This window comes from Rhamphochromis longiceps, linkage group LG14 (assembly GCF_057381845.1).
Source record: "Rhamphochromis longiceps isolate RC_006_pf linkage group LG14, R_longiceps_female_GT1.1, whole genome shotgun sequence".
Lineage (NCBI taxonomy): Eukaryota > Metazoa > Chordata > Actinopteri > Cichliformes > Cichlidae > Rhamphochromis > Rhamphochromis longiceps.
In genome coordinates, this window is record NC_140570.1 from 36,040,867 (window position 1) to 36,057,405 (window position 16,539).

The 16,539-nt window shown below is 39.6% G+C and overlaps 1 protein-coding gene across 4 annotated transcripts in view; it reads left to right on the forward strand.

The window, feature by feature from the left end:
• caln1 (calneuron 1) overlaps positions 1-16,539 on the forward strand; it is a 76,962-nt gene that overhangs the window by 49,074 nt on the left and 11,349 nt on the right. For 3 of the 4 annotated variants that reach the window (XM_085379653.1, XM_085379654.1, XM_085379651.1), the window contains exons 5-6: positions 8,113-8,269; positions 14,505-16,522. In XM_085379653.1, the coding sequence (XP_085235779.1) occupies positions 8,113-8,269; positions 14,505-14,632 (285 nt within the window). In that variant the 3' untranslated portion in view covers positions 14,633-16,522. Of the gene's footprint in view, positions 1-8,112; positions 8,270-14,504; positions 16,523-16,539 lie in introns of those variants that run through there. The other variant, XM_085379652.1, reaches the window with a different exon arrangement.

The window sequence follows — 16,539 nt, forward strand, 5'->3', positions numbered from 1 at the left end:
CAGCTCTGCTTTTGTTTTCTTTCAGGAGTCAGTTTTTTTTCCATTTGTGTTCTGTAACTGTAATTTACTTTAGAAAAAACATTTAATTTTAAAGGTCTGTAATTTCAATGCTTTCTTTATTCCCTTTATTCTAATTAGATGCATGTTTTGACGGTAAGCCTTTTTTTCTGAACATCCTAATTAGGACAAGTATTTTAATTTTCAGATTTAGAAAATTTATATTTTTAAGCAGACATGATATCGTGAAAATACTGAGATTTGGATATATGAGTAATGGATGAGTGTTTTTTGTTTTGTTTTGATTTTGCAGACAGTGCACAGCTGGGAACACCATACGTGCACAGCTGTTTGCGTATAAACCTCCTTTCAGTATTGCACGTGTGTGTGATCTTGCACTATAGAGGCCATGCCAGGTGTCTTAATCAACTGTAAGTTTTTGTTACTTACAACCATTTCGTCGGACTTGGAAATCACATTACATATTTGACATATTTGAAGCCTTGTCTGTCAAGCTTCTGTAAAATTCTCCCCCAAAGTCCAGAACTCTCCTTTCTCCAGCTTGACAACAGCATCCACAGATTACATGATCAGTTTCTGTTACTGTCATGTTGCCCTGCAAAAAAACAAACCAAAACAACAAAAACCCTGGTGCAGTCAGATCCCTGGAAAACCACCACCTCACACTTTCTTATAATCAGCCTCTGACAATACACTGAAATGAAAAAAATGAAATATCTCTTATTTCTATAGATAGTGTTTACATTAAAACAAGCATAGAGCATGTTCTTCTGCATTCAAATCAAACAGGGTTCAAGGATGTGCCTCCTCAGCTGCAGCACGTTTTAAATGGATTAATATTTCTACCATTTGGAAAAAATAGGACTTGCAAGTTCATTGCATTAGATTTACATTAGCAAATGCATATAATTGGATTCGTCAGTGTGTGGAGAATGTTATCTGTAGCTCTATAATTTGGCTGTACTGCAAAGGGCTGAACTCAGCAGATGGATGGATGCTGGCTCTTGGCACCTTCTCACCGCCTGTGTGTGTGAGCAGCTGAGTACGCCTCATTTATGGGTGTAAAGATGAACATGGCTTTCTCCACAATCCCAAATCCACTTTGCGGTCTTAACAAATATTCAAGAGTTTGCAAAAAGTCAATAAATTCATGGTTTTAATTCAAGGATAGTGCTTCTGTATGTGTGGGCAAATACGATCTCAGTGCATCTCCTTACACTGATTTTGATGAATTTTATGGTAGTTACAGTTTTAATGAACTTCAAGACTCTTTTAGTAAAAGTGTTTCTAAACCTTGCATCAAAGGCTCTCACAGTGACTCAGATATGTTATAGTACAGTTATAATATACCCACTGTTCCCATGAAATAATTGAGGAGAATATTAAAAACAGAAAATCCACATTTTGAAATATAACCTGTCCACTTCTTAATAAGTAACTGTATTATTTGAGTCTTTATGACACCTCATGCATTTATTAAAATGGTATAAAGTTATGTCAATGCAGTAATATTATTAGTGGTGTGATTGTAAGGGCCTGTGTCCATTTTCTCTACTCAAAGATTTGTCAGTTGAAAACTTTTGGAACAATTTCTCCCGCAAGCCAATCAAATTCAGAAAGGAGTGGGACTTATGTTATCAACACTGTAAAGAGTTTATCAGCATTATACACTGGACCCTAAACTTCTGTGAGTCCAGCTATAATAAACAAACCCAGTCTCTCTTGCAAATAGTTTGCATCTGTTCTTATTGAAAATCTTTGAACTTTAGCATTGGAGAAGAGGAAAACCTGACAACCACAACAGGTGGTTTTTCACACACAGTGTATGTGGTGCAGCATGGAAGCGCGATGGTTAGCACTGTTGCCTCACAGCAAGAAGGTCCTGGGTTTAAATCAACCATCTGCTTCTGTGTGGAGTTTGCATGTGTCTACGTGGGTTCTCTCCGGGTACTCCAGCTTCCTCCCACAGTCCAACGACATGCAGATAGTGAGGTTAGGTTAATGTCAGTGTGAATGTTGTTTGTCTCTCTGTTAACCCTGCGACAGGCTTGTAGGTTTAGGAGTCACAGTTATGGTATATCCCTTAAATGTTCAAAATGGGAGGGACTTCCGACTAATGGCGGTTTGGTGCGAGTAGCGCTTTTGGTGAGCTCTTGCAGGGTCGGCCTTTTTTAAATTATTATTATTCTCTGACTCGACCCCAAGCGATATCTATCTCATTTTAAAATAGTACATTTTTTGATTTTGCTCACTAAAATGCCACCAAAGCTGACTAAAGGAGGAAGCTCGGTCTGGCCTCACCTGCAGCCTGCTTCTCCTGACTACCCTTTTACCCGTCCTGAATCGGGGACTGCGGCCCAGGCCGCCACCAATAGCGATGTCAGCGCTCTCAAAGCGGTGCTGCTTTCGGCTCTCCGCGAGGACTTTGCTGCTACACTTAAAACAGAGTTTCAAGCTATCCTTGGTGAATGTCTTTCCTCCATTAAGTCCGAGCTGCTCTCCTTCAAAAAGGAATTAAATGTTCAAAATGTAATTGTAATGCCTGTGTAACATATTGGTTTAATAACCCCTGGATTTGTCCGTCAGTCATACATGGCTTTAAAAAATATGCCAGTTGTCCATGTCGGATCCAGACCAATCAACATAAGGTTTATTATATATATTTGATCTGTTCATTTACTTTTACCAAAGCTCCTTGTGCTGTACAACACATATCTACCTTAGAGTCTAAACGGGGTCCTGCAAACTTTAGTAGTCCCTAAGTTCCTTCAGTTTGGACACACAAAAGAGGAACATGTCTTTCAAGAGTTGGAACAGCTATGAAAACTTTGCCAAAAGCACCTACCAGAAATGGTTCATGCTTTAAAGATTAGTTCAAAACGGCACAGTAACATTCCTGCTATTTGTTACCAGACATTTTTCTTCTCTTTAAATATCAACAATGAAAATGTCAGTTCAATCACAGGATTTTAATGATCACGTGAATCTGTTTTATCCCCATCACTCTGTCACGGATTCAATTCATTTCAATACAAGGCTCCTTCTGAGCTTTGACCACAGCAGACCTTAACAGTATGTGACATTTCCAACTTCTCCAAAGTCTCCATTAAAGTTCTCTGTGCCTGAGGCATGTGATTGCACTTCAGACTGAACTTCTTAGGAGAATGTGTAACAAAGAAGACTGAAGGTTTCCAGCGTGGGCTCCATTATGAAGCTGTAGGTCACAAACCACTGGGTGTCCTACTAAAGGTCTTTTCTGTGGGAGTCACTTTAGGTTCAGGTGTGCAATTCTTTTCTACTCCCCTTTCTTTCACCATATTCTCCATAAAGGTCAGTCCATGCTTGAATGTGAATGTAGGTTGAGAAAGTCTGTGGGATATGGGAAATGAAAATAAAATGGCTTTTTCTTATCTTCTACTGTAGTGCTCTGTGAATAGAGCTATCCTCTGGCTCATCCCTCTTTTTCTTGGCAAATGAAGTTCTGCCAGTCTCTTGATGGGTGCCAGCGATGCCGTCTTTATTGGGAAGCGAGGCCGCATAAAGGTTGGGTAAACACAATTAGGCTGCCGACCTTTTCCTTTGGGGGGGAAGTAACACAAAAGTTGGCAGTAACTTTAAGTGGCAGATGCTGCAGGGGCACTCCAGGTAGATCTGTCTGTTTAGTACAGATCCTCTCTCTGTTTTCCAGAGGGAGATGCGAGGAGAAATAAACAGAGCTCTGCAGTCTGTGAAACATCGCATCCATTTCTGAAACAGGAGGCAAAACATCTTTTTATGCTGCTGTACATGGTGGCTGATGTGAGATTGTTGCTGTATGAGCTTTCCAGTTAGGACCACAGCAGCAGCAGTGTCCTGAAGAGAGCAGGCGCATGAAAATGATCAAGTCTAACACATACAAAGGAGAATGATGGGTTGTAAAGAGGCTTGCAGATGCATGGCTCTGTTTGAGATTCACTAGTTGGTTGCTTGGAAGAGTATTAGCTGAACGGCTGGGATTATGGGCTGAGCTCGACTTTGTTTCCTGCCTAAACTAATGCCATACTCTATTTAGTCTCACAAAAAGTTTGTGTTTGTTTATGTTTGTCAATACTGAACTGTGGGGCTCTTTATTATCTGAAAAGTATGTTCAATACTAATGTAGAAAACTTTGAGTTTGGTGGTCAACAAGGAGTCAGTGTTTGAGTTTCAGTGGTCATCATAGTTTTTTCTGCTTACTGTGTTATTCTTTTAAATGATTGATAAATTTTATTATTTTCTTTTTTTATCAGTTTTTTTTTTACACAGTATAGAGTAGAAAGGCAGATGGGTTGTATGTGAGGGGGAATGGCACATAGAAAAGCACCTGGAGCAACCTCGAACCTGCAGTGCAGCACTAAGGACTAAAGCCTGCACAGCATGGGTCACCTGTTCAACCAGGTGATGCATCGTGTTGCTCCTTCTGTCTTTTCACAAAAATGCAGTAAAATGAAGAAAATCAAATAACTGAAGAATATTGAAGTATCAGTTGTTGTATTGGTATAAACCTTTAGTTGTACTGGTGGTTTCAGGGGAAATATTTAGTAACTGTACCTTCTTTTTATGGGTTTATGTTTTCTGTCACTGTTATATTTACATTTCCACTGGATTAACTGTACCTGCTTTTAAATTACATTTCACAATGTATGTGATTTATTAGTCTATTGTTGCATAACTTTATTTTACTTTTGTCTTGCCAACATTTACATTTACGTTCACCTTTGATTAATGAGCCGGCAAACAAAAGACGAAACATTGACCCAAAATTTTAATTACCTCTGATAATGAATCTTCATGAAGGCTGATTAACATTTGAGGTGTGATTGGTGCGAGTGTTCATTAGCTCACTCTGAGAAGGCTGAGCGATAACAAATCTCATCGATGGTAAGTGTCCAAGTGTGATTTATGCAGTGGGCTTGCCAGAAAGTCCAGTGAATGTTATCCTTCACTCTCTGGACGAGTGTCATTCATCATAATATCACCGAGTGCACCAAACACAATCTGGATTTGGTGTTTGTAAACTGAGATCAAATGTGTTGAGAAGCTGGATAAATTTAGTAAATCATATAAACTCTATATGAATGAATAGATAGATACATAGATAGATGTAGATATATATATATATATATGGTCTGTGAAGAAGCTCTCTGGAGTTGCTTGACTGAACCAGAATGGAAACCTTTCTGTTTATACTAATAATTATGTTAATAATAAAAACTGTATTTGTATAGCAGAGAGAGATGTGGTGTTTCTCACCTCGTTCACAAAGTTTCAAAAACAACATGTTCAGTGAGAGCCTTTTATGATCATCAAAAATGTGAATATGCATTTACATTTCTTTTTTATGTAAATGCTTATTGATGTTGTATTTTCCATCATCTTATTTCCTGTTTTTGTTAAAAGAATGGGATCATTGTTGATTGCATATTTTTGATATCACCAGGTATTTGAACCTTATTGTTTCCTCACGCACATACTTCACTCTCTCTTCACTAGCAGGTCTGCATTAAAGAAGACAGATCGGGGACTGCTGTAGCCCGAGGTCATTCACTCTCTCCCCACTTTCCTGTCTATCCCTCTGCACTGTTCGGTCTCATAAATTAAAAAAAAAAACAGGAGACCAGGATTAACACTCATTCAGCTCATGAGACTTGATGAGACATGATTCCTTATCTAAAAAGATTATATGTTTATTACAAATTGATGTGTCATATTTGGTCATTTTACTGTACTAGTGTCACAGTTTGAATTTGTGCACTCCATACTAACACATATGAGGCCACAGAGCAGGCAAAATGAAATTATTTTGTAATAGAATGACTTGGGCCGATGTTGTATTTTGTTATTAATTATTTATGTTAATTAAGTTTTTTTTTAAATATTTGGTTGGTTTAATATAACAGAGTTTTCTGCTTAATTTTTTTTAGGTTTATAAAGATAACAGTGGAACTTTTGCAATTATTTCACTGTTATCATTGTTGTTATTGCTACTATTTTAATGAAGACAGAGCTGGTGTCCCGTTAACGTTGACTTCCTAGATCTCCTTGTGCTTCTGCCTGTCGTAGCTTTTTATGCTCCACTGATTTGGCTCAGCTGTTGTTACACAGCTTATCAACTTCAGGGTCATACTGGGGCAGTTCCCATCCATGCATGTCCTGGGTACCGCGGTGAGTGTGTAATACAGATAACAGAGAAAAGGCCTAACCACCTGATGTGTTCAAGGCCATGGTATTTGACAACAGCGGCAAAGGTGATAACCACTGAGTAAAGTAGTCTAACCTGTTTGAAATGAATGCGTGGACCATTTTCCCAGTTTGAGATGAGAATTTTCAAACTTTCAATATGTTTTGAAGTGTGTGTGTGTGTGTGTGGAGGGGGGGGGATAAAAATGAACGCATTTTTGGAACAACAACAAATATTTCTGGTTTCTGCAGGGCTACAGAGAGACCGTCAAAACAGAGTACTCCTCCAGAGTAGAGAGCTCACACTCTTCTACATGAAATAGTACACTGACAAAAAAATCTATGCATATAATGTGCATTTTATAGATTGATACAGATAAATATCCTCTGCATAAGAATGGTAAGATATATTATGATTTCTTTATGATAGTACAAAGTGCGAGTGTGTAAAGTTTAAAGAGTAGCAGACCAAGAATTGACCCTTGCGGAACCCCTCAATTTTTGAATTGAATTGAAACATAAAATGTTCTGGTCCTTAGATATGATGAAAAGCAGTTATGAAGGCTTTGGATTAAAATATCATAATCGAGAGTGTCGAAAGGCAGTGGTGAGATCAAGCATAACTAAGACTGAACGACTGTAACTCAGTGCTCTTAAATAATCTTTCTCACTGCAGAATGATGGACTTCAGTTTACTTGTAAGGTAATTACTGATATCTTTCCTCGTTAGCATTGTGTTGGCACACACCTGAATCCACCAAACCTGCAAACTGCTAAAATATCTGCTTTTATAGAGGTGATCACACTTGCTGATGATCAGTTAATTAAAGCGAATTTGAATAGCAGCATCTGGCAGCTACTCATGTCTTAATTCCCATGGAGGCAGTAAGGATATACTTAATACTTAATGACATGGTGTAATATGTTATCTGTTGTTAATCTGATGCTGCACTTACCAAAATTTAAGACCAGAATAATTTTGTAATATCCTGATACATGAAACCTGGGAATTGAAAGCAGATGCATTTTGCTTTTACCATGACTTTCTTAATCCATTCATTCTTTTCTGTAGCTCTATAAACTAAAAGTGTTACCAAATTTTTATTCCTACAGTGTGCACAATGGACACAACATCAATATAGGAACAATATACGTTGCCTTTGTTGAAAGTAAATATCAGTGAGTTTATACAAGCGTTTAGACGAATTCAGAGGAACTCGCTGTCCTCGCAACTGGCTCGGGACACACTGCTCTTTGTGATTTCATTATGAGTCAGGTTTGTATCATAGTCCGGCTCTGAAGCTTTTCTTGTTGCAGAATAAAAAGTAAATTAAATTATCCTACTGCTCCTAAGTAAAGCACTGCTTTCCAGCAAAGCATCGCTCGCCAGCAAGATCTTCTTGATCTGACCTTCAGACACCTCTGGTTTAAAAGTGGGTGTGTCTGTAAACACTCAAACAGAACCATAAATCAGCCACTCTTTGAACATAACTCTACCTCATTCAATTTAATCAATGCATCAGCGTTACGCAATGCTCAGATTAAAGTAAATGTATAGGAGTGACATCTGTAAGATGTACAGGGACGTACTGGAACATGAAGAGTGATTTATTCATTTGAACTTTTTGTCCTTTCTTACAGGGAACATCACTTATTGTAAGTCGCCCTAAGCAAAAATCTACTCAGATTTATTTTTTTCTTTTTTGTACTCCACAGCTTAGGGCGATAGAGACTGTATTTGTAATGTTTTATTGAGGTTTGCAGTCTAGTGGAACTCCTAGTGGAAGGATTGTGTCACGCACTACCCTGCCAGGCACGTACGGCAAGCTTATTTATGTGAAGGGAAAATGGTCTCTTTCTTTTTAAAAATCTCCTCCTCATCTCTTTCTCCCTCAGTTCGACATGCAGAGAATCACCCTGGAGGAGCTGAAACACATCCTGTTCTGCGCCTTCCGTGACCACCTCACCATGAAGGACATTGAGAACATCATCATCAATGAGGAAGAAAGCCTAAAGGAAAACTCTGGCAACTGTCAGACAGAGTTTGAGGGAGGTGAGCTGAATTCCCTGAGCTGGCTTTGCACATAGGCACGAAGATATATATATATATATGCCGGCGTGTGTGTGTGTTGGGCTAGTCGTGTGTAGGTAGAGACAGAGAAAGTAATCCATTCTGTCAGGAAGAATTTGATCTGTCTCATCGAGATCTAAAGCCAACACAGTCACAGCACACCTGCTGATTTATTAATTTGGGGGCTTTCGTGGGAACTGGTGTCAGCTGGTCACCTGTTTAGAAGCGGCACAGATGAAATATACATGAATTCACTCTGCAGAACTATCCAAGATCCATCCAAGATTCATGGATATCAGAGCAGCAGAGCGTATTATAAGACTTTCACTCTTATCATAAAAACAGGAAATGCAATTGTTTCTTTCAAAACCATTTAAAATGTTTTTTAAATGCCAGGTTTGGAGTCAGATTTGATGAATCATCCCTTTCAGTCATCTTTGGGTGCTGAGAGAAATACATTTTAAACAGACCACAAAGTGACTCAATTTGCATAAAACATTTGCAGTTTGAAATGAAATGAAACTTGGCAGTGTTTTGTCACAGCACTCGGCATTCAGGCCAGGCAGTTCTGAGCATGTATGTGGGGGGGATCGTGTTAATAATCATCTGTTTGGCTGTAACTGAACAGATGCTCTGCAAGCGAGAGATATGTTCAAGCAAACTTTGTTACTAGAATGTATTTATCTTCTGCTCCCCACTTAAAAAAGCTTCAGCCTCTTCAAAACTGCACATAAAAAGTTATGTTTTGGAATTTTTTCCCCAGTTTCTCACCTAAACTCATGTGTCTATTCAGCCTTGTTACATTTTAGCATGTGCAAATTAATTGATTCCATGTGTGTTTTGAAAGCAGATTAAAAAAATGGCATCTATTGTGTTTCAACACCAGAAACATGACTTTTAGAAGCACAGAAATCTGAGTCATAACACCAGCAGCTTCTACATGTCCCAAAGCAGCGTCCCAGCCTGCTTCGTTATGCAGTGAGTCTGTGCTTATCAGTCTCTTAGGTTAATACTGTGTGAATTAAATTCCAATGTGTTGAGATTTGTCTTTGTAGCCACGGCCGTTTATATTTCTTCTGTGGACCAAAATGACTCTCAGAAGCATAAGAGACTTTAATGTCTCTCACAAACACACGTGCCTGTGAATAAAAAAGGGATTTACTAGGCCAACACTGGTGTCACTGAGAATGGACAAAGATTGCACAAGCACTTTATCAAGCTCTTAAAACTGGTGTAGAGTGATGACAACATGATGACCCTACTAGGTTTATGATTAAGGCTGCCCACTGCAGAATCTATTGAGCCCAAGGTCTTCAAGTACCACCTGCCACACAGGGACACCAAAAAAGTGCTCAGTCATGGAGAAATCGATACATCAAGTCATGGTGTGATTCATACTGAATACGATTCATCATGCTACACTTGTGCTTATTACTTCAGCTTTCTGATATATGAGGTAGCACAAGAGGCAGTTGATTTCCCTCTGGCTTTTCCTCGTTCTGGATCAATATGGTGGGAGGCTGAAAAACAACTGGAAAAAAATGTAACCACTGATCCATAGAAGTTCACCAGACGCTGATTCATTGCTGAACAAATTGCACCAATAGCATAAAGTGCGGAGAAACATGCTGGAGCTGCAGCAGCCATCCAGAGTGCCACTTGCAAGTGTGGAAATCAACTGCGATCCATGAATGTCACAGCTGCCTCACAGGTGTGGAGATTTAAGGGCATATAGATTGAATCTCTATATTGCATACACTGGTTAGTTTGTGAACTTGCGCTATGTAAGGTGTGATTTCTGACTTTTTCAAAATATCAGCGTTGTTGTTGCTGCTTTCAGCATAAAAGAAAAATCCCCCTGGAACACATTTAACAGGTTCAACTAAAAAGCAACTAAATTACGCAGCAATTCCCAGTTTAGCCCTCAAAACTCTCTTTTAACTCGCTTTCCTTTTTTAATGCCTTTATCACCATTTTGCACCACAGATTCTGCTAAAGGCTTCAGGGCGATTGTGGCTCAAGAGTTGGCTGTTCGTCTTGTAATCGGAAGGTTGCCAGTTTGAGCCCCTGGCTCGGACAGTCTCGGTCGTTGTGTCCTTGGGCAAGACACTTCACCTACCGCCTACTGGTGATGGCCAGAAGGGCTGATGGCGCCATATGGCAGCCTCGCCTCTGTCAGTGCGCCCCAGGCCAGCTGTGGCTACAACTGTAGCAGTGTGTGAGAGTGAATGAATAGTGGTATTGTAAAGCGCTTTGAGGGGTCCCGAAAAGCGCTATATAAATGCAATCCATTATTATTATTAAAGCATTTTGTGTGCTTTATTAAACCTCAACTCTTCAACTGCAGCCTACAGCCTGACCTGCTCATATTTAATTTGTGACAAATATGTTTATAATATTTATTGTGACAAATCATACTTTTGCACCACCGTTCTTTTGTAGCCATGAGGTTGGGAATCTATTACCTTTTCAATATTTCTTAAACCTTCTTAATTAAAAATGCATGGTGTTTACAAGCAGTCAAGCACACATTTACTTTTCTGCAGGAGTCAATGTATTTTGATTCTTCTCAGTACTGAACAAGAAGAAATGTTGCTAGTAGCTGAACAAATACAAACAAATACAGAATCACTGCATCATAGTCTGCAAATGCTCTTTGATTGTCTTTTAATAGCAGTTTGGAAATCAGCATCACAACAGTAACAAGTGGAAGTGTCATAAATTAAACCAACACAGTATGGATGTCAGCTAAAGTTACCCCGCTGGATAAGGACAGAAGGATGAATGCATTAGTCAGCAGCCACTAAGCCACCGAGCACTTTATTACCTTGAGACCACAGTGGCCCGGAGAAAGTCCTCTGTGGATATTTGGCAGTTGTATCATTAGGCTGGGCGGCTGCAGAGGTGTTTTATGAGGCCGACATTGGATTCAGTTGACTGGACTTAGAACGATTGTCTAGACCACAACTCTCCTCCCATCTTCAGTCCAGCAGCTGAACACATGTTCTTTCCATTTGTACCCTGCTAGCTCATCCTCAGAGATGTATGTGAAAGATTGGGCAGATTTTGTTTAAGCAAGACTTTAAACGAAACTGATTTAACAAAAATTGTGACATGTGTAAAGTCCCTGAACTCTATTAACGCCATAAGATTTAATTGACTTGTTTGGAGCTGGTTGGGGATAAACTGCCTTCAGACGTTGTGGTAACATTCAACAATCACAGGCTCCTCTGAAGAAGAAGAAGAACTTAAAAGAAAGCAAATTTATGACTACAAAGCCGGGGAAGGCTATGAAAAAGATTTAAAAGCACTTCCAGCTTGCAATTTCCACTGTCCAAAATGTCTTTAAGAAATAGTAGCTTAGAGAGATGGTGGAAGTCGTGAAAAAATGGGAAACAGGAAGATTTAGCTGTCTGAAGACTCATGGTGCACTTCTCCACTGAAACTGCAAAACAATTAAAGATCATTTCACCTGCCAGCAGCGCTGTTTTGTAACAGATGAAGACTTTCATGTTGTGTCAGCAGTAGATTAAGATTTAGGGAAACAGGTTTATGGAGGGTAACACTGAGCGGAGAGTGATTTCTCTACCAGCTCCTTAATTTCCATCTATGTGACACAAATGTCTAACAGATGACACTGTGAATGTGAGTAACTGTCGGTGTCAGCATGCTGTTCCTCAAAAGAAGCAGCCAAAAGATCTGTTCTTAGAAAACTACCCTAAATTGTTTGTGTACAAGGAGCAAACCACATTTAGACTCTTCACTCACCCAGTGTTGGGTTATGTAACCTTGGCATTTCAGTTTGTGGTCTAAGATGTGGATAAAATGACAAGTTTTATATAAATTTGAAAGCCTGGAAAATAATTATTCAGCTCAAAATTGCCAAGTAATGAAACCACCTCAGCCAAAAATGATGCAGCCTTTTCTGTCCCACATGCCACATTTTCTTTGGAGCAGCACTCAAGAAGCATTTTTGATGACTTTTTTGTGTGAAAGTTAAGAATAGTGCCGTGTGTCTGCAGGTCTTTGGCTCAGCCTCCCTAATTACTGTGGCCCGGAAAATCATTTCACTCACTGCAGGGAGGATGAGCTGCTAAATAACTGGTCAGGGAAAGAAATTGATCGAGCCAGAAGTAAAAACCTGGCCTGCTGTTGTGAAAATGTGTGTCAGTTTGAAATCCCATTTCATGACCTTCAGTTCAGCATCCTGTCCTTTAGTCTAAACTCAGGGTTTATGGAGACGAGATTTTAAAATCCTGAGTTTGAGGTTTTTCGATGAAATACAGAAATCTCCCCCAAACACATTATACCCCCTCACTGCTCATTATTATACAATAATACTCTTCCTTCCTGTTTATGTGAATGAGTAGAAAAAATATTAAAACCTTCTCTCAGTGTGATGCGGTTAAAAAACAGCACAAACTGCAGCTTTCAAATGGCTCAAGAGTCGAATCACTACCTTTCAGACAGTTTCAATTAAAATGAAAGAAAGAAAAGAAAATTATTACCTTTGAGAAGGTAATTAGGATTTTTTTGCATGTATTAGACTATATTAGCCATGAATCTGGTGTTCCTGACTAAAGGTGACTGGGTGGGTTTTTCAGTCTGAGCCCCCGAGCTCTGAAACTCCCCTCTGGTAAGCTGCACAATAGGTGAAATCATTAAAAATACTTTTTTTTAAAAATCTGTTTTTCTCCTCCAGTCCATGTTCTGTACTTTTCTTTGGGTTTTACTGACCCGTTTCTGCTGGTTTTATCTGAATATCTCATGTAAAGGAGTTATTTAAAGGTGCTTCAGGAAAAGAGTTGATATATAACGAGGTACAGCGAGCCTGTTTGACAGAGTTAAAAGGAAATGTTAGAATACATGCTATTTATTTAAATAATCCAATCTTTAGCTTAAAGATTCTCCTATCACTTTAAAGCCGCTAGACTAATTGGGCTCTGTTTTGTGAAATTTGGCTGTTGCTGTGATGTCTGGACCGCTGAGTTGTGGCTTAGTGGGCCTCTCTGTTGCTTCTTTCAGCTGGGATCCAGAGCAATAATTCTCCTTGTCATGGCCTATGGGAGATCACACCTCAGGGTTATTTCTTTTGTTCTCGGCTATAGTAAAACATTTCACAATAAATTATATTTATGTTCTGAACCCAATTCGAAGTAGGTTTGTTAGTAAGTTATAAGTTAACGGAGGAAGCTGGGAAGGAAATGTGGAAGGTGGGGAGACAGGAAGGAAATTAATGCTAGAGATGGGAATGAAGGGAAGGGAGGGGGCACAAAAACAAGGAAGCTCACAAAGAGACTGAAGTAATGGACGAAGACGTAAAAAAAATTAAAGAAGAAAGGCTTCAAGAAAGAAGGGAAGGAAACAAAGAAGGGAAGAAGATCGGAAGGAAGGAAGGGATGGAGAGAGAGATGAAGAAGCTACCACTGGCTGCTCTCTTATTCAGGAGTCACCACATATTTGATTTGGCAGATTTTTCCAAATTAAATATTCATGCAACCCACAAAGGATTTGTGTGTCCTTCTGGGGTCAAGCTGGGAAATCTTTTGTTTGTTAGCCGATGAAGATGGTACGGATATGAGGAAAAGATGAAGATGGTTAGGAAACAAGGAAGTGAGAAAGGGAGGGACACATAGCAAACCAGGAGTGGAAGGAATGAGGTAGGAAATGAGGAAGAAAGGAACGGAGGCAAGGCGACCAGCGAGGAAGATGAAAAAAAGAAGGAAAAGCCAATATCCTGAATGCTTCTTGTGCGTGGGTGTGCTCATATTCAGATCTTTTTCCTCCAAGCCCCAGAATTCAACATCTGCCCTCTAATAATCCGGACTCTTTCCACGTGGGACCATCCTTTGCTCTTGGTCCAAGCTGAGTTCTTATCCTCGACACCAAACCACAAAAAAGACAACAGAGCAAGACTTACATTTTAAGCATCTTAGGGCACTTTGTAATACTATTCAGCTTTGAATGGCATTAATCTTTCCTGGGAGAGAAGTGTTGACCAATGAGCTGAAAAAGTAACACTTCACAGCAAAATAAATCATTGAAAGTCTGATGTGTGTCAGTGAGCCCTCTGTTTTTCTTCATTATCGTTGTCTGGGCACAATAAATGATTTATCCAGAGTCTTATTAGAAGCAAAAGTGGTACCATCATTTAAATCTGCTTATTTTTTATTTATGTCCTTCATTTGTGTTTGTCCGCTTCTCACATCTCTTTCAGTTCACCCCTCAAAGAAGAACCGTCAGACGTGCGTGAGGAAGAGTCTCATCTGCGCCTTTGCCATGGCATTCATCATCAGTGTCATGCTCATCGCAGCCAATCAGATGCTGAGGAATGGCATGGAGTAGCTGTGCCCACTGTGAGCTGGAAACAAGCCAGCCTGCATGTGCATGCCAGTGGGTGAGGTCGTGTCCCTGTTGATTGGAAAAGAACTGCAAGGAGCAACGCTCGAAATAATCAACGAAATCTGTTTTTAAAATTTTTTTTAGTGTTTTTGAACGAGGGCCACGTCTCCACCCGATGTCCAATAAAACCATGAAGCCAGCATGAGGAGTCGCGCAGGACTCCTCCCCCTTTACTCTGACAGGGACACTCAAGGGCTGACATTACACATAACATACTGTTGTCTCTGTTTCCCTGGTGTAATAAAAAATAAATAAAAAATCCGACAACGATGCAGGAGTTAAGAGCTGTTCGCTTTCCCAGCAGCCGAAAGTGATGCACTTCTGCTGATCTGTCACCCACCAGAAGACTCACGAGCTATCAGGGCTGCAGTCTGGCTCCCAGGAGAGAAAGGAAGGAAGGAAATATTTGCCCTCTTATTAGTGCTCCTGAGAAAAGATGATGGCAAAGCTTGCCACCACTGAAGCAGGAGGATCTGTACAGGCCACAGCTTCTCTCACGTTATAATACTCCAGCACTCCATCTAACTACTCTCTCTGGGGGCTAGTAGGTGCTGGCATCAGTTCATCAGCCCTAGAAGCCAATCAGTCAAGCATCTGAAATGTTATATGGTAACTCCGGGCTTGTCTTTTGAAAGAACAGAGAACATTGGGAAATATGTTATTTTTTCCTCTTCCTGGACACTGTTGGGTGAACAGTGTGCAGAGTGTGAAGAAAAAGTCCTATTTACAGAAAAAAAATCCACCCTCCAATGCTCTAGGTACTGTGTGTGTGTGTGTGTGTGTGTGTGTGTGTGTGTGTGTGTGTGTGTGTGTGTGTGTGTGTGTGTGTGGTATACAGGTGTGAATCCATTGCATTCAACTGTGTCATAATGTGTAGGTGGAAATAGCGAGGATAATGGTAGAATCAGAGTGGCGAGACGTTTTTCCAGCTGAGAAAACTTGAATCTTGCCTTTTAATCTAAAAGTAAAATGTCTTGTGGCGTTGAAGCATTCAGGCTTCATGTCAGAGTTCCAGCACCATGTCTTTTGCTACTCTTTGATGACAAGGGACTGCTACCTAACCCTAACATATCACTGTTTTAAATACTTATTTAACCAAGATTTTATGATCTGGAAATACATCTGTGACACCATCATGTGGCATCGTCATCATAACTCGTTTAGGAAGAATACAACCAACCAAAGACAAGTCACCACCAAGAGAGTGATAAAGTGTTTCAGGGTGGATTTTTTTCATTTGAATTTTGGGTGTTTTTTGTTTTTTTTCTTGTCCTTTAAATCACCCCACATCAATTTAAAGATTTCTTAATGCTGTGAAAAATTGCTGAGCAGTTCTAAAACCCAAATTTAAAAGTTTAGTATCATCATAAATGTGGTATATATTATTAAAATCAAAGGGTTTTTCAAAATTAACAAGGTACACTTAGATTTTTCAGCTGTATTAACTTAAATCTGGGTGGCTCCACAGTGTAGCGCTTTATGCATTATTTGCCTTCTAAACAAAAACTTTCAGGTTTGATCCCAGGAGGAGGTTTGAGTCCCTTCAGGGCTGCGTCAGGAGGAGCATCCATTATGGAAAAACTGACAAATCGAACATGTAGAGCTACCTGCTGCAGTGACACCTTGTGATTAAGGGAGCAGCTGAAAGTAGCTTGCATTATTTTAATCTTAATCCAGTCACACATGACTGGATTATCTGCAGAACCAAAACTGTACAGAGTCCGCTGATTTATAAATCTTCTGATTTATAAACTATTTTTAAAAAATCCTTATTGATTTTAATTACTTTTCACAGCAAGAGTAACTAAAAGAGTCCACTCGTACTCTTGTTTTAGATAAGATGCATAATG